We start from the raw sequence: 15,106 nt of genomic DNA on the forward strand, positions 1-15,106 counted from the left end.
TTTGGCAACTAACTGGATATGTGGGGTGAGGAAAACTGAGGCATCAAGGTTAATGCTAAAGGCATAAAACTTAAGAGAAAAAATGTTGAGATGGAAATATTTCTCAAATACTAAAAATGGTATTTTCTTTTTAAACATAACAAAAATGATGGAAATGGATGTCGCTGACTAAACAAAAAAGTATACAAATAAAACAAAAACAGGAAAGAGCATCTCACAAGAAAAAGGAAAAAATACTATCAACAGAAGTACAATGAACTTAGAAAAAAATTATAAGATATTGGCCAATTTTTATTGAATTGTGTACTCTAATGGTAACATAACTGACTTTAAAAATTATGATTATCAATTTGTCAATAACTGTGAAATTCATGTTACTCTTCATTTTTGAGTAGTTAAATGCTAAATCAGCAAGATGAACCATAAGAGTGTTACTGTAAAGAAACCCTTTTAAAAATATTTTCATTAGTCTGTAGTTTTAAAATGCTATTTAAAAGGAAAATGGAAACTCCTTTTTTCCCTTAAAAGATAGTTTAGGTTAACAAGCTGCTTGGCCCAGCAGTCTAATTGTAGGGAGATCTTGACCAAAAATGGAGAAACAGGAAAAAATGAGGGGCAGTGGCCTAGGAGACAGATGGCTTGCACTACAAAAGCCTGATTTTGAATCCACCTCTGATAGTTACTAGCAGTCTGCCAAAGGACAAGACATGTAACCTTTTTGAAGCCGTTTCCTCATTACTAAAGTAAGGATGATAGGGATAGTACAGTAGATCCTGGCTCATAAAGGTTGTGAGGCTCCAGTGATTTATGTATGCAAAAGCATTTTACATGCCTTAAAGCAGTGTTTACAAATGAAACTTGAAGGTTGTATTGGTAAGACAATAAACACAACATCTATGGTAATCATGAATATGCCTATGTAGTTTTGTATCGCAAAGTATGAGAGACTCTCCATATAGAAATATAACATTTATTCAGACACCAGAGAATCATATCCCATAACCAAATGTTCAGCTCCCACAGCCAGTTAGCCCACTTTATCATAATAGCAAAGAACTTAAAACACCATATCACAGCCTGGAGCCTCACTATCCCAAAACCTCTCTGACCCCCTGCTGGGGCCTTCCCCAAAACAAACTCACAGTACAGTTAAGTCAGCCTGTTCAGTTCTAACAATCACAAGGGTGGCCATTAGCAGCCATAACTGCTTTCTCTCTTTTTTTCTCTCTCTCTCAGCATTTCCTGTGACATAACTTCCCTTTCCTGTCAAGATGCTCCTCCTACCACATGTGTCTTAGGCTTCCAGGTCACGTGGCCTATTAATGGGTGGGAAAGATCTTCAAATCTAAATTGCTACTACAAAGGTATAAAAAATACTGAAAGGGGAATGTCAGAGAAATCCCTTATTTCCTATCTCTGCTGCTTCCCATTCAAGCTCCACACTGAAGAAGGGCTAAATTCTGTCTGTGATTCCTCAGGTTGAGAGCCACAGAAGAAGACAAGATAACGTTTCTTTTCTGGTTAAGAATCATTTAGGAAGTCAGGAAGCTCAAGTACACCCATTTAAGTAAATATTGAAACTAGGTTGTCTACAGCTTCACCCACTAAAACAGGGAAAGTTCAGATTTTTCAATATGGCTACTAAGCTGTAATTATTTTAAAGTAATAAAAACTCTAGCAAAGTTTAATATAAATAGCACCCTAATTTTCTCTTTAAAATCATATTCTTTTATCTGTGAACTGATTTCTCCCAGTTAGTATAAAATGAGATAGTAAGCCCTTTTCCAATATCTTTAATATTTTATATCCGATTATCCTTTACTTACACTGATCATTTCTATGGAAGCCCTGAAATTGAGGGGGGAAAAATACATACACACACACACACATTCACTTTAAAAATAGCTTTGCAGAAATATCCTTTACTGCATCACATATTCTGATTTTTGATAGAGAAAATATGGTAACTGTATATATTCCATTAAGCAGATTCAAAGTACTGGTCTGTGCTACTCAGTATAATGACTTTCACCTCAAGGCAAATAAAGTTAACCACAGATATTGGGCTAGGGTAAGCTTTCAGCCTCTCAGAATATGACTAAGTTAAAATTTACAGTGAGCATGGTAATGTGATAACTATATTCACGAGACAATAATTTCACCTTAAGTAAAGTCCATAATATAAAGCCCAAGAGTGTCTTGTAAATTAGAAGAATGTTATGGACCCTAGCTTTATCCTTTAGTTCAAAATCAAAGTCTATTTTGGATCAAAAATATTCTATACTAAGACTACCTAGATTTTTGTTTTACTTAACAAATGTACGGGATTTTAATTCCCTGAAGACAATATTTGCGTGTGTACTTAATCTCACACAGCACTTACCACAGTGCTAGACAGATAACACTTAAATTCTAGATAAATTAACCCTAATTTGGGGAGTTTTTGGAAAAGACTAATTGTTAAAATGTTTGTGAAGATCTAACTAACAGAGGGCTTTGTAGAAAACTGGTAAAATAGAAAGGGTTAGGAATATTTAACAATTCAGACTCATTAAAAATTGAGACTTTTCATTTAAAAAAAAAACATAGCTATAGTAAATTAGAAGAAAAATGGAAAAAGGAATTTTTATTTCCCTCTCACCACTTTTTTTCACTTTTAGAAGGCTATTTTTCCCTTGAGTACTGAACATTTTGAGATATACAAGGATCTTTTCTCTAACATTTTTCAACTAAGGTTCTTGAAATTTTTAAGGACTAAGAAGTAACTGAATAGTAATTTTCCCTTTCTTCAAAAAGGGAGTATACATATAGTATGTGAAATTTCAGAAATCTAAACCAAATAAACCAAAAGTAACTACTTACCTAGCAGCAGACTAAGAGGCGGCCTGCAAGTTAGAAAAGCATGGAGTAAGTCTAACAAGCTGACATAAGAGTCTCGTATGAAATGATTATAGTCAGAGGCCCCTTGTTTGCTGCAAAGTTCTTGCAACCTTCGCTTTTCGCCACTATCACTGGTATATTCTACAAGGGCTCGCAAAAACGCCTGTAATAGGGGAAAAGAGAGAGATTTTAATAAAGTGTTCTCTGTGGCTTAGATTGTCATGGTAGCTCGTTCATTATTTATTTGAAAATGTGTCCAATTATCCAAAAATGAGCCGAATAGCCAGCAAGAATACCCAAAGGAAAATATAATTCATTCTTTGCTAGAAAAACTCAGTTTTTATCTTCAAATTTTTGGCCACAGCCTGAAGCAACCTGCAAGGTTACAAAATCTGCATGCAAAACACAATGCAAGTCGTCCATCAAGTTAAAGATGATTTGAAGGCCCAGTGGTAAGCTTTGAATTAAATCTTCCTTATTGGTAATTCAAGCTTTAGTAAATACATGATACTTATATTTGAACTAATCCGGCATCCACATTGTGCCTCCACATCCCAATTGCCCCCAGAGTAAACTACACCTGACTCTCCAATATAAAGAACAGGAAAAACCATAAGTGGCTGAGTAGAGGATGGGGCTTCTTGTACATATCTAAGTTCAAACCCCTGCAAGGTATATTAACAGTTCAGTTTCACTTCAATTCCATTCTTAAACATTTTAACTAAGGATAAGGAACTTCCCTACCTCTCCCTCCCTACTTCCCTAGATGTATAGCTTAGATGTTTTATTTAGTTTCGAATTTTAATTTATTTGTGGGGTGAGGGAGGTATAATGCCAAGGAAGACTGCCATCTGAATATGAAGCTTTTATTCAAAACCTGTCATCAGGCTTCACAAAAGATTCAAAGCATGCTGAGCTAAAAAATCACTAGGAAATAGGTATACTAACAGCTTGAGCCTGGCTGTATGGGCCACAAATGGGATACAGATTTTTTGGTTTAAAAAGTTTACTCATGACCTTTACCATAAAATGAGATTTTCATAAGAAAAAAATATAATTACTGAACATTTGCCCCATATCCCCTCAAATGGGAGAAATGTTTCTAGTATAGAAGAAAGTGCTAGAGCTGAATTATATTAGTATATATAACAAAAATATTTTCTATACAGTGAATACTCTAGTTTGACTCATGTTACATTTGATGATGAACCTCCTGAGAACATGGTCATTTGGGCTTGCAAGTTATATAATGTAAACTGAACAAGATGGAAAGGAAAAAAGACGTATTAGTATTGGAGAGTATTCTGTAACCACAGCATGACTTATTCTTGCTATTAAGAGATATCTGGCAAAATGTAGGTTGGCATATCAATATCAATACGGTCACTTAAGGCAGGGTAGCAAGAGAAATCAATTAAAGGTAATGTTCCCAGAAAGATGTTATAAAATACTGACATCTAGTGGATGTCAAATTTAAAAAACTACGTATTTTCTGCTAAAAAAAATTTCCAATTTTATCTAAAGAAATGATTCAACATGTTTTCATAAGGCATTATATTTAAATGCTTAATAACTTGGTTATTATTTTCTGAAAAGTTGGTTTTAAAGGGAAAAAATGTGGACTCTTAGAATTTCCAATCAATATGAAAAAATGTTTTCGTTTATTGGGTTAACATAATAAATATTTCAACTACAGTAGAACATTGTCAAGAACTGATTATGTTGTTCAGACATTTTCTACCCTAAGTAGTGCCAAGGGTTATATAATGAATTTAAATACTAAAAGTGCAAAGATGGAAAGAAAAAATACCTTTTTAGGAACTGCTCTTATTTCAAGGTACCACGTAAGAAGGAACTGAAGAGAGACCCTTTCAGGAATGTGCTGTGGTATGGTTGCTCCTTTAAGAATAAAGGATGGAGAGATGAATCCCACAGGCATTGGGGACATAACATAAAGAAAAGGGAAATAAATATTTTAATTTTCAAATAAATAAATGAATACTGTCTATATTTATAGTTAACCTTATGGTTGTTATTCATTGAGTAAGTGCATAAAATTATTCATTCAGAAAATACCCCCAAAGCGAATACAACAGAGACAAAGTTCATCAAAAAGAAAAAAAAAAGACAAATACTGAATTGAAATTTAACCATGAAGTACTGAGAAAGCTCACTCCACATCCCCACAATTGAAATGTGTGTGTGTGTGTGTGTGTGTGTGTGTGTGTATATGTATGCATACACATGAGATGTAAAAAAATTTTAAGCCAATTTTCCAAAAATCAGATAATTATGTTTTTTATGTTCTGAGAGAAAATCTCACAACCCTTCTAAAAGACAGACTTTTTCATTATGACGCTCTGATCTTCGCAGGTGAAAAGATCTGCATAAATACAGAGGAAAAAAAAGAAATATTTCAGCCCAAATCTGCCAATAAGGAGAAAAATACAGAAAATAAAATGGGCATGTTTCCTCTAAACTAGTAATTTTCATCTTTAGTCTTACCATTTTTATGTGAATCAAATAAACAAATCTGTATTGAGTGACATTATGTGTAAAGCGCTATACTCCTTCACCTTTGAAACTACTAACAAAAACCAGAATTACAATATTTAAATTCCTTTTTTTCCCTCTGCCCTTATACTCACATACAAATGATGACAAACAGCACAAATCACAGAATGGGCAGCAAAGAAAGAAGCAGCAAATGCCTGAATCAGACAAGATAATTGGCTCCTTCTAATCAAGACATACTCATCTATATCTATATAAAAACTAACAACTTGGCAGTCATCTTTTAGTACGATAGTATGCCACACTATTTTAAAGTACAAAACTATCTCAATAAAATGATCTTTCATTTCCAATAGAAAACAACAAAAGGGTAAAGGCTACGTGTACCCAGATAACTATTCTCAGGTATTAAGCTATTTGAACTTTCAACTATGTAGGCCATTCAAATGTGTTGAGACCCAAAAATGATCCTCACATTTTTTATATTTTTCCCAGAAAACTCAAGGAATATAAATTGCCATTTATTCCCTCCCACTTTTTTCTCCAGTGACAAGTCTCAATAGCATCATTCCAGAGAGTCCTGTACCTTTCTTTTGATTATTTTCTTTAATTTTCAATGAAATACAGTGTTCTCTTTTCTCTGAAAGCTGCAGTCTCTGAAGTAATTCCTTTACCTCTGAAGCATCATTAGGACAAATGATATTGAAAGAATCTCCAGGCAGGTAAGAAAATGTTGTATTCTAGATAAATATAAAACCAGTAAGAAGTTAAAGAGTTGAGATTGTGGTGGAAAGCTAACTTTCTAATTTTATAAGGTTAGAGGTGAAACAAACTTTTTTTCATTCTCTAAAAGCATTTTAAAGTTGCAATAAGCTCAGCTAAAGGTACTTTTATTATGCTTTGTAAAAAAAAATGTCTGATCACCTATTTACATAAAATGTTTCCAAATTTAGGCAAACTTTGAATTAAGTGAAATAAAGATTTTCTTAATTTTCTATAATGAAAGCTAGTTCAGCAATCTTGATTTTATAGATAGAGGAAGCAGGATTTAAAATGCTATGTGATTTGTCCAAGGTATCACTGTGAGAAACTGATAAAGGAGGAGCTGAAGTAGATGCTTTCTGACCTCACATCTCATGTTCTTTACATTGTTATGTTTCTCTTCCCAATACAATCACAGGCCTCTCTCTCAGAATAATATAACCAAAAAGAGCAAAAAGGTACCACCTGATCATTTATTTCACTTGCTTCTCAGGTTGTCTTAATAAGCAATTACCAGAAATGAAAGGAAAAGGTAAAGTCATCAACTCACTGAAATGTCCAATTCTAATAGCAGAGTGGTTTTTATGGCATCCTTCTTAGTAAGCTGAATGGCCTTTGAAATGGGAACCTGGAAAACTGTATCCACTGGAGTAAAAGATACTTGGCATTGCTCCTGGAAAGAGAATTTCTTATTTGATGAAATGTGACTAATAATGAAATGTATGAGAATATTACTCATTTACATATGGACTTTCATCCAAATGGTCTTAACACTTTGCAATCATTCTATTATTTCCCTGAGGGGAATGACAGGGACAACGCTTACAAGTTACCATTCTCTGCTTTAGAGAAACTGAAACTAAGCTATTGTAGAATGCTTTCAAAAAAGAAGATTGCTACTTTGGTGTAAAAGACCTGGGGTTCATATTTAGGGGAAAACAGTGAGGTGAAAAAGCCACTCCTCCCCTACAGAATAACATCAAATGGTTACAAGCCCAAAGAGTTCTAAAGAACTTAAAAAAGGAATTCAAAAATCAAATAAGAGAGATCAAGTAAGAATTAAGGAAAAAAAAAGCAATCAAAGAAAATTATGAAAAGCTAATCAATTGGAAAAAGAGATACAAAATCTTGAGAAGGAAAATAACTCCTTGAAAACTAGAACAGGGGAAGAGGCATAAAATGATGTTATAAGACACCAAGAAATGAAAAAACTAGAAAATAAGAGAATCAGAAGCATCTCATTAGAAAAACAACTGCTCTGAAGAACAGATCGAAGAGAGACAATATAAAAATTGTTGGACTTCCTGAAAGTTATGATCAAGAATTTGGATATAATATTACAAGAAATTATTAAGGAAAACTGCCATGAGGTTCCAGAACAGGAGAATAAAGTAGAAATAGAAAAAAAAATCTACCACTCACTACCTGAAAGATATCCAAGGAAGAAAACTTACAGAAATATCATAGCCAAGTTTAAAAGCTCCCAGGTTAGGGAAAAAAATATTTCAAGCAACAAGAAAAAAAAATTAAATACTGCACAGTCAAGATTTCACAAGACCTAGCAGGTACTACTCCAAAAGACTGTAGGTTTTGCAATATATTTTGAAGAGCAAAGGAGCTGGGGTTCCCATCCAAGAATAACTTGCCCAACAAAGCTGAGCATAATTCTGAATGAAAAAAATGGACAACTGACGAACTGAAATTCTTTCAGGTATTTGTAACAAGAAGATCAGAACTCAATGGAAAAGGCGATACAAAAGATCCAGAAGAAATATAAGGAAAACGTTAAAGGCTAATTATAAGGCACTCATTAAGGTCAAACTGTTTACTTATTAAATACATGAAAATGTTATCAGCATTCTTAAAACTAACATCATTACTGAGGTAGTTCGAAAAAAAAGGTTGGGGCTGAGTTGTATGTGATGGGGTGATTCTGAAAAACAAAAATGGGTAGGAAAAGGTAAAACAGAGCAATTATATTATAAAAATGGGTCATGAAAGGAAGAATACAGAGGAAGATGGTTGGGGTAGAGGGCTGGTAATGTTGGAACCTTACATTCATCTGGGTTGAAGTACAACTAGAAGGTGAAGTCTTCTGAATGTGTAGAAAGATGAGAAAACTGGAGGATAGGATGGGGGAGGGGCTTTTAGAAGCATGTATAAATTAAAATTAGGAGGGTGGAGTGAGTAAATAAAGGAGGGACTTTTAGAGGGAAGGGTAAAATAAGGAATAAGAGGGTAAAGGGAGAAGATAAAGTAACAGAGATAGGGTAAAAAGAAAGGCTGAAAAGGAAAACAGTGAGTAAAAACTAAGATGGAGGGAAATTCACGAATAGTTGTTATAACTTGGAATGGGAATGGATATTTAAAGCAGCTCTCTTTGTGGTGGCAAAGAAAAGGGCATTGCAGAGATAACCATCAAGTGGGGAATGGCTGAAAATTGTGGCATATGGTTGTGATGTAAACTACTGCGCTATAAGAAATGATGAGCTCAATGATCTTAGAAAGACAGAAAGACTTGCATGAAATGGTGAAGAACAAACCAAGAGAACATTGCTATAGTAACAGCAATATTGTTTTAAGATTCTCTCTCTCTCTCACACACACACACACACACACACACACACACACACACACCCCCATTTGTGTCTAATGGTAGCCATCTCTAGGGAACGGATAGGAAAGAAAAAAAATTAAGAAATTTACATGATAATTTTATTACATATTTAAAAGGAATAGCAAGTTGTACATAAATGATTTGCAGTTTCATGTGCAATCATCTTTTTTTATTATACTATGCTATGGAAATGCTTGCTTTATTCCATGAATTAAAAATAAAATACATTTTAAAAAAGAACTTCCTATACATTCCTGACTAGAAAAGTCTCTCTGACAAACACTAGAAATTTTAGGGGACAAGCTAATAACACTGGAAGCTAGGATATCAGTCCTAATAAACAGAAATAAAAAGTAAAATATTTTCTGCGATTGTTTCAAGTCTAAGTAAAAACAAGCTAAGAAAGCAGGATAATGCTAGTGCTAAGAGGAAGGTGTGATTATAATTTAAGATGACAGGGACTCCAAAAACATGTGTACAAGCATTTTCAAGTCTTCTTACACATCATTTCCCTGATGGCCCAGTTTATGTTGTTTTCTAAGTTCTCTGTACCTGTGACATCATAAAATTGTCAAGAATTTAAAAAGCAGAACATGTAATTCTACCTTCCATTATGTAGTCATTAATTTTGGTTTTTTTGGCTTTCTCTTACTTGCACTTCATTTAAAAAAGAGAGAGAGAGAGAGAGAGAGAGAGAGAGAGAAAGAAAAAAAAAATGAATAGGCCATAAATGAGATTCTTAAGAGAAAAGCACCAGGACCAGATGGATTCACAAACATTTAAAGACCAACTAATTCCAATAGTAAACAAATTATCTAGAATAACAGGTAAAGAAGGGATTCTATGACAGTGATATCTAAACCAGGAGGAGTAAAACAGACAAAGAAAATTATAGACTAATTTCATTATTGAATATGGATGCAAAAATCCTAAATAAAATACTAGCTAAAAGATTACAGTAATATATTACAAAGATTGGGGCAGCTAGGTGGCGCAGTCAGTAGAGCACCGGCCCTGGAGTCAGGAGGACCTGAGTTCAAATTCGGCCTCAGACACTTGACACAAGTACTAGCTGTGTGACCTTGGGCAAGTCACTTAACCCCAATTGCCCTGCCAAAAAGCAAAAAAAAAAAAATATATTACAAAGATTATATATTATGATCAAGTGAGATTTTTATCAGGAATGCAGGGGTAGTTTAGTACAAGGAAAACTATTAACATCAATAATAAAGAATAAATAATATCAATAATAAAAGTAAAAAAAATCATATGATTATATCAATAGATGCAGAAAAAGCTTCTGATGAAGTTCAACACTCATTTTTATTAAAAACACTTGAAAGTATTGGCATAAATGGATTTTTCCTTAAAATGATAAAATGCATTTATCTAAAACCATCAGCAAGAGTTATTTGTAATGGGGATAAATTAGAAGCCTTCTCAGTAAGGTCAGGTATGAAACAAGGATGCCCACTGTCACCAATATTATTCGATATCGTATTGGAAATCCTAGCAATGGTAATAAGAAAAGAAAAAGAAATGAAAATCAGAACAGGGAATGAGATAATGAAACCATCTCTTTTTGCAGGCGATATGATGACATACTTGGAAAATCCCAAAAATTCAACTAAAAAGTTCGTTTAGACAATTAATAATTTTACTAAACTAGCAGGATATAAAGTAAATAGATATAAAGCATCAGCATTCCTATGTTTCACAAACAAAACTCTGCAAGAAGAGATTATAAAAAATACTCCATTAAAAATAACTCCATAGACAGAATAAAATACCTGGAAGTACTTCTGCCAAAACAAACCCAGGAATTGATAAACAAAATTATAAAAACATTTTATACAAAGTCAGATTTAAATAATTGGAGAAATATTAATTGCTCATGAGTAGACAGGGCCATTATAAAAAAAATGACAATTTTACTGAAACTATTTTATATATTCAATGTCATCTCAATTAAATTACCAAAAAAAATTTTTTTTTACTGAATTAGGAAAAAAATTTAACAAAATTTACTTGGAAAAATAAAAAGTCAAGAATATCAAAGGAAATAATGGAAAAAATGTAAAGGAAGGAGGTTTAGCAGTACTTAAACTATATTACAAGGCAGTAATTATCAAAACTATCTGGCACTGGCTAACAAAGAGAAAGGTAGATCAATGGAATAGAGCAGAAATACAATTTGCAGCAGCGAATAAACATAATATCCTTATATCTGACAAGTATAAAGAGTTAAGATTTTGGGATAAGAATTCATTATTTGGTAAAAATTGCTGGGAAAACTGGAAAATAGTATGCCAGAAACTAGGCATAGACCAATATCTTACACCATTTACCAAAATGGATACATGACCTAAATATAAAGAGAGATTTGACAGGAAAATCAGAAGAACATGGAACATATTACTTATCAGACTTATGGATAGGTGAATAATTTATGAATAAACAAGAGATAGAGAGCAAATTTAGGTATAAAATGGATAATTTTGATTATGTTAAATTAAAAAGTTTTTGTACAAATAAAACAAAGGTAACTAAGATCAAAAGGAAAGCAGAAAATTGGGAAAATATTATTATAGACAATTTATCAGATAAATGTCTCATCTCAAACACATAAAGAACTTTGTCAAATTTCTAAGAACACGAGTCATTCTCAAATTGATAAATGGTCAAAGGATATGAACATGCAGTTTTCCAAAGAAGAAATCAAAACAATTTTGTCATATGAAAACATGCTCTAAATCATTACTGATTAGAAAAAAGCAAATTACAATGACCTTGGGATACCATTTTATGCCTACCAGATTGGATATAATGATAGAGGTGGAGAAAGTGACAAATTCTGGAGATGTGGAAAAATTGGGACACTAATTCATCATTGATGGAATTCTGAACTGATCCAACCATTTTAGAGAGCAATCTGGAATTATGCTGGAAGAGTTACTGAACTACCTCTACCCTTTGACCCAGTAATATCACTACTTGGTCTATTTCCAAAGTTAACGACGGAAAAAGGAAAATAACCTGTAATGTAACAAAAAGTTTATAGCAGTTTTCTTTGTGGTGGCAAAGAATTGGAGATTGAGGGGATGCCCATCATTTGGGGAATGGCTGAACAAGTTGTGGTACAAGATTGTGATGGAACATTACTGTGCTATAAGAAATGACAAGCTCAATAATTTCAGAAAAACATGGAAAGATTTGCATGAAATAATGAAGAGTGAAATGAGCAGAAACCAAGAGAACACTGTATAACACTGGGAATAACTACATTATTTTAAGAATGACATTGAATGAAAAAGTTAATTTGGCTATTATAAATACCCAAATTAACTATAAAGGACATATGAAGAAAGATGTATCTGCTTCCAGAGAAAGAACTGATAAATAGAAGCATGTATAGAATAATTTTACACATACATGTCTATCTATTCGTGTCTAGTGGTAGCCATTTCTAGGGCAAGGAGGTGGGGGAGGGAAGAAAAAGCAGGAATTTACATGATTTTATTGTGTATTTGAAAGGAATATCAAGTTATGCATAGCATATTTGTAGTTTCATATGAAATCATCTTTTTCATTACACTATGTTATGGAAATGCTTGTTTTATTCCATAAATTAAAAATAAAATTTAACAATAAAAATAGCCCTTTTATTTTTAGTTATCACCTCTACACTAATGATTGCCAATTCTAAGTCTGTGTAAAAAAATAACCAGTCAGAGAATGACTAATGAAACCATATAAGCACTAATTATCAAAAAAAATTCAGCAATCCCTCCATGCAGCTTTATTTAGATGAATCATGATTCTGTACTTAAAGGAACATAGGTTATGTTTACCCTAGATAAGTCCCATGTGGAGAGGTCCTCAAGAAGGTTCTGCAAAACCATAACAGACATAACCAGTTCCTAGTTGAAACATATATGGACCAAATTAGAGCAAAATGGACCCAGATAGCTATTGAGATGATAGATAGATAGATAGATAGATAGATAGACAGATAGATAGATAGATAGACAGACAGATACACAAACAGAAAGACAGACAGATACAGAGAGAGAGAGAAAGAGAGCGAGACAGATAGATGATACACATCCCTACTGTTCCCCTGGTTATATCATCAATTAATTAGAACTAAGTATATTTCCTGTGAACAAAATTGTATTTTTCTTTCCTTAAAATCTCAAAACTGAAACATTGTCCAACACTAAACCTCTGTTCACTTCACATACTTTTGCCCCAAACTCTCCCCTATTCTGAATTTCCAATTTTTTACTGAGGGCACTACTATCCTTCCAACTTTAGCTACTTGATCTTACTACTGAAATATCCATAAAGAAATTTTATGATATTGTCTCACATGTATAAAATGTTCAAAAATTAATTGTAACAAATGAATTTATAAGATTTACATAGATGGTAGAGTTAATGGGATTACTATTTATCCCTGAGGCATCTAATACCATTAATACAACTAATTTAATGTTATATAACCATCCAGCCGCCAGAATTTTTCTTTTTTTTTAATTTAATCTATTTTATTCTGAACTTAAGAAATAAAACAAGCATTTCCCTAACACAGTAGAATAGGAAAAAAAAGGTAATTGAACATGAAACTGCAAATCCGTTATGTACAACTTGCTATTCCTTTTAAATATATAATAAAATTATCATGTAACTTTGTTTTCTCTTTCCTTTTTTTCTTCCCCCTACCCTGTCGCATCTGCGAAATGACTACCATTAGATACAACTATGTAGAGATATGTAAAACCATTTTATACATATTTCTATTTATCAATTATTTCTCTGAATGCAGATAGTGTCTTTTGTCGTATGTCATTTGTAATTAAATCTGTAACATATCAGAGCTACATTTCTTACCTGGCTAAGGGGATCCTCAAACTGGACATCTAAATATTCTGGGGGTAATGTTGGAATGTTAAGAGCAGACTGTGAAAGGGGTGGTATTGACTGGGTAAGTGAGGGCTCAAAATCCTCAATTAAAGTTCCTGAACAAATATTGGTGATATTTGGTGTTGAAGCCTCAGAAACTTTTCTCCCTGAATCATCCAATTTGAGATGTGCAATTTGTGAGTCAATGGGTAATACTTCTGGTTTAACTCGATCGGTCTGTAAGAAGACATCAGATGTGGTACTGATATGACTGGTCATATTTGCTTTTCCTTCACTTGACACAAATTGTTTGTTGAGGGCAGTCCAAAGTCCATCAATCCATGGTTCAACAACAAGTTCTAAACTGAAAAATCATTACAGAGAAAGAAACATATCAAAAATAGAGATAGTTTCACAAGCCAGTATATATGAACAGGACGCAAGCTCTTAGCTTAAACTTGACAAACTCTCATGATAAATAATATCAATGAAAATTTATTTAAGTGAACTTTTATAAAAGTAAAATCTCATTTTTCAAGTTGTAGAAATATATTGGGAACCTAAAGGAGAAATGTTTTGAAAATGCAAGAATCCTTCAAGGGATGCTTACTTAACTATTTCCATCAATAAATAAGAGACCTGGGATTTGGTCAGTGCAGGAACTCCCTCCACGTACACAGTTGATAACCCATCTAACTTAAGTCTTAGAAAGTTAGCTAGTGTTTGGAAAGGTTAAGGTCAAGTGATTTGTCCGTAATCAGAGAACTAGTGTCAGAGGTCTGACTAGTGTCAGACATCTGCCTTCTCACTGTCATAATGTTCATAACGTACATGGCATAAAATTTGATTATTCGTCATTTCAATCACCGAAATCTTCGAGAAGACTGAAAAAACATCGCTTCACTATATAAATACATAAATAAACAACAAAGACTTATTGACATATGTGCACAGCAGTGTTGGAACTCTGAAATTAGGTGAAGCATCAGGGGCAACTTCTTTGAGATGTTTTAATTTTTCAGGGAAAAGGTAGAATGGCAGTAAAATGGTTAGGCTGAAAAGCTAAAGGTCTAAGGCTGCTGAAATATACAGAAAGGAATGTTTATATTTAGATTTGTGGGTAAGGAGAGAGAAGGTTTTGAGGAGAATATGAGCCAGGAAATAGGCATGATGAAACTGTTTTGGAAGCAGATAATGGGCTTATCTAAGAGACCCAGTGTCAAAAATGATTACTAAATTTTAGACAGGGTTTTCAAATCAGAATCGAATAGGGAAGTACAAATCCAGTCCAGATACTAGCAAAGGAGTAGGCTACCAGAGCTTATTACAGTAACCCTAGCACATAGTTGGCACTTACTGATTGATTGATTAGAGAGGGCTGATTGCTGAAGGAGTCAGAGTCAGCATGGGGGGAAAAGGGAAGGGAAG

The 15,106-nt window shown here is 33.3% G+C and overlaps 1 protein-coding gene across 5 annotated transcripts in view; it reads right to left on the reverse strand.

Annotated features, from left to right (window-relative positions):
* Window positions 1-15,106, reverse strand: part of MTRR (5-methyltetrahydrofolate-homocysteine methyltransferase reductase) — a 48,809-nt gene that overhangs the window by 18,470 nt on the left and 15,233 nt on the right. For 4 of the 5 annotated variants that reach the window (XM_036760157.1, XM_036760174.1, XM_036760180.1 and 1 more), the window contains exons 5-9: window positions 13,667-14,042; window positions 6,707-6,829; window positions 5,981-6,134; window positions 4,691-4,779; window positions 2,863-3,043 (exon numbers count right to left, since the gene is read on the reverse strand). In XM_036760157.1, coding sequence (XP_036616052.1) covers window positions 2,863-3,043; window positions 4,691-4,779; window positions 5,981-6,134; window positions 6,707-6,829; window positions 13,667-14,042 — 923 coding nt within the window. The remainder of the gene's footprint in view (window positions 1-2,862; window positions 3,044-4,690; window positions 4,780-5,980; window positions 6,135-6,706; window positions 6,830-13,666; window positions 14,043-15,106) is intronic. The other variant, XM_036760185.1, reaches the window with a different exon arrangement.

The sequence above is a fragment of the Trichosurus vulpecula genome, chromosome 1, assembly GCF_011100635.1.
Source record: "Trichosurus vulpecula isolate mTriVul1 chromosome 1, mTriVul1.pri, whole genome shotgun sequence".
Classification (NCBI taxonomy): domain Eukaryota; kingdom Metazoa; phylum Chordata; class Mammalia; order Diprotodontia; family Phalangeridae; genus Trichosurus; species Trichosurus vulpecula.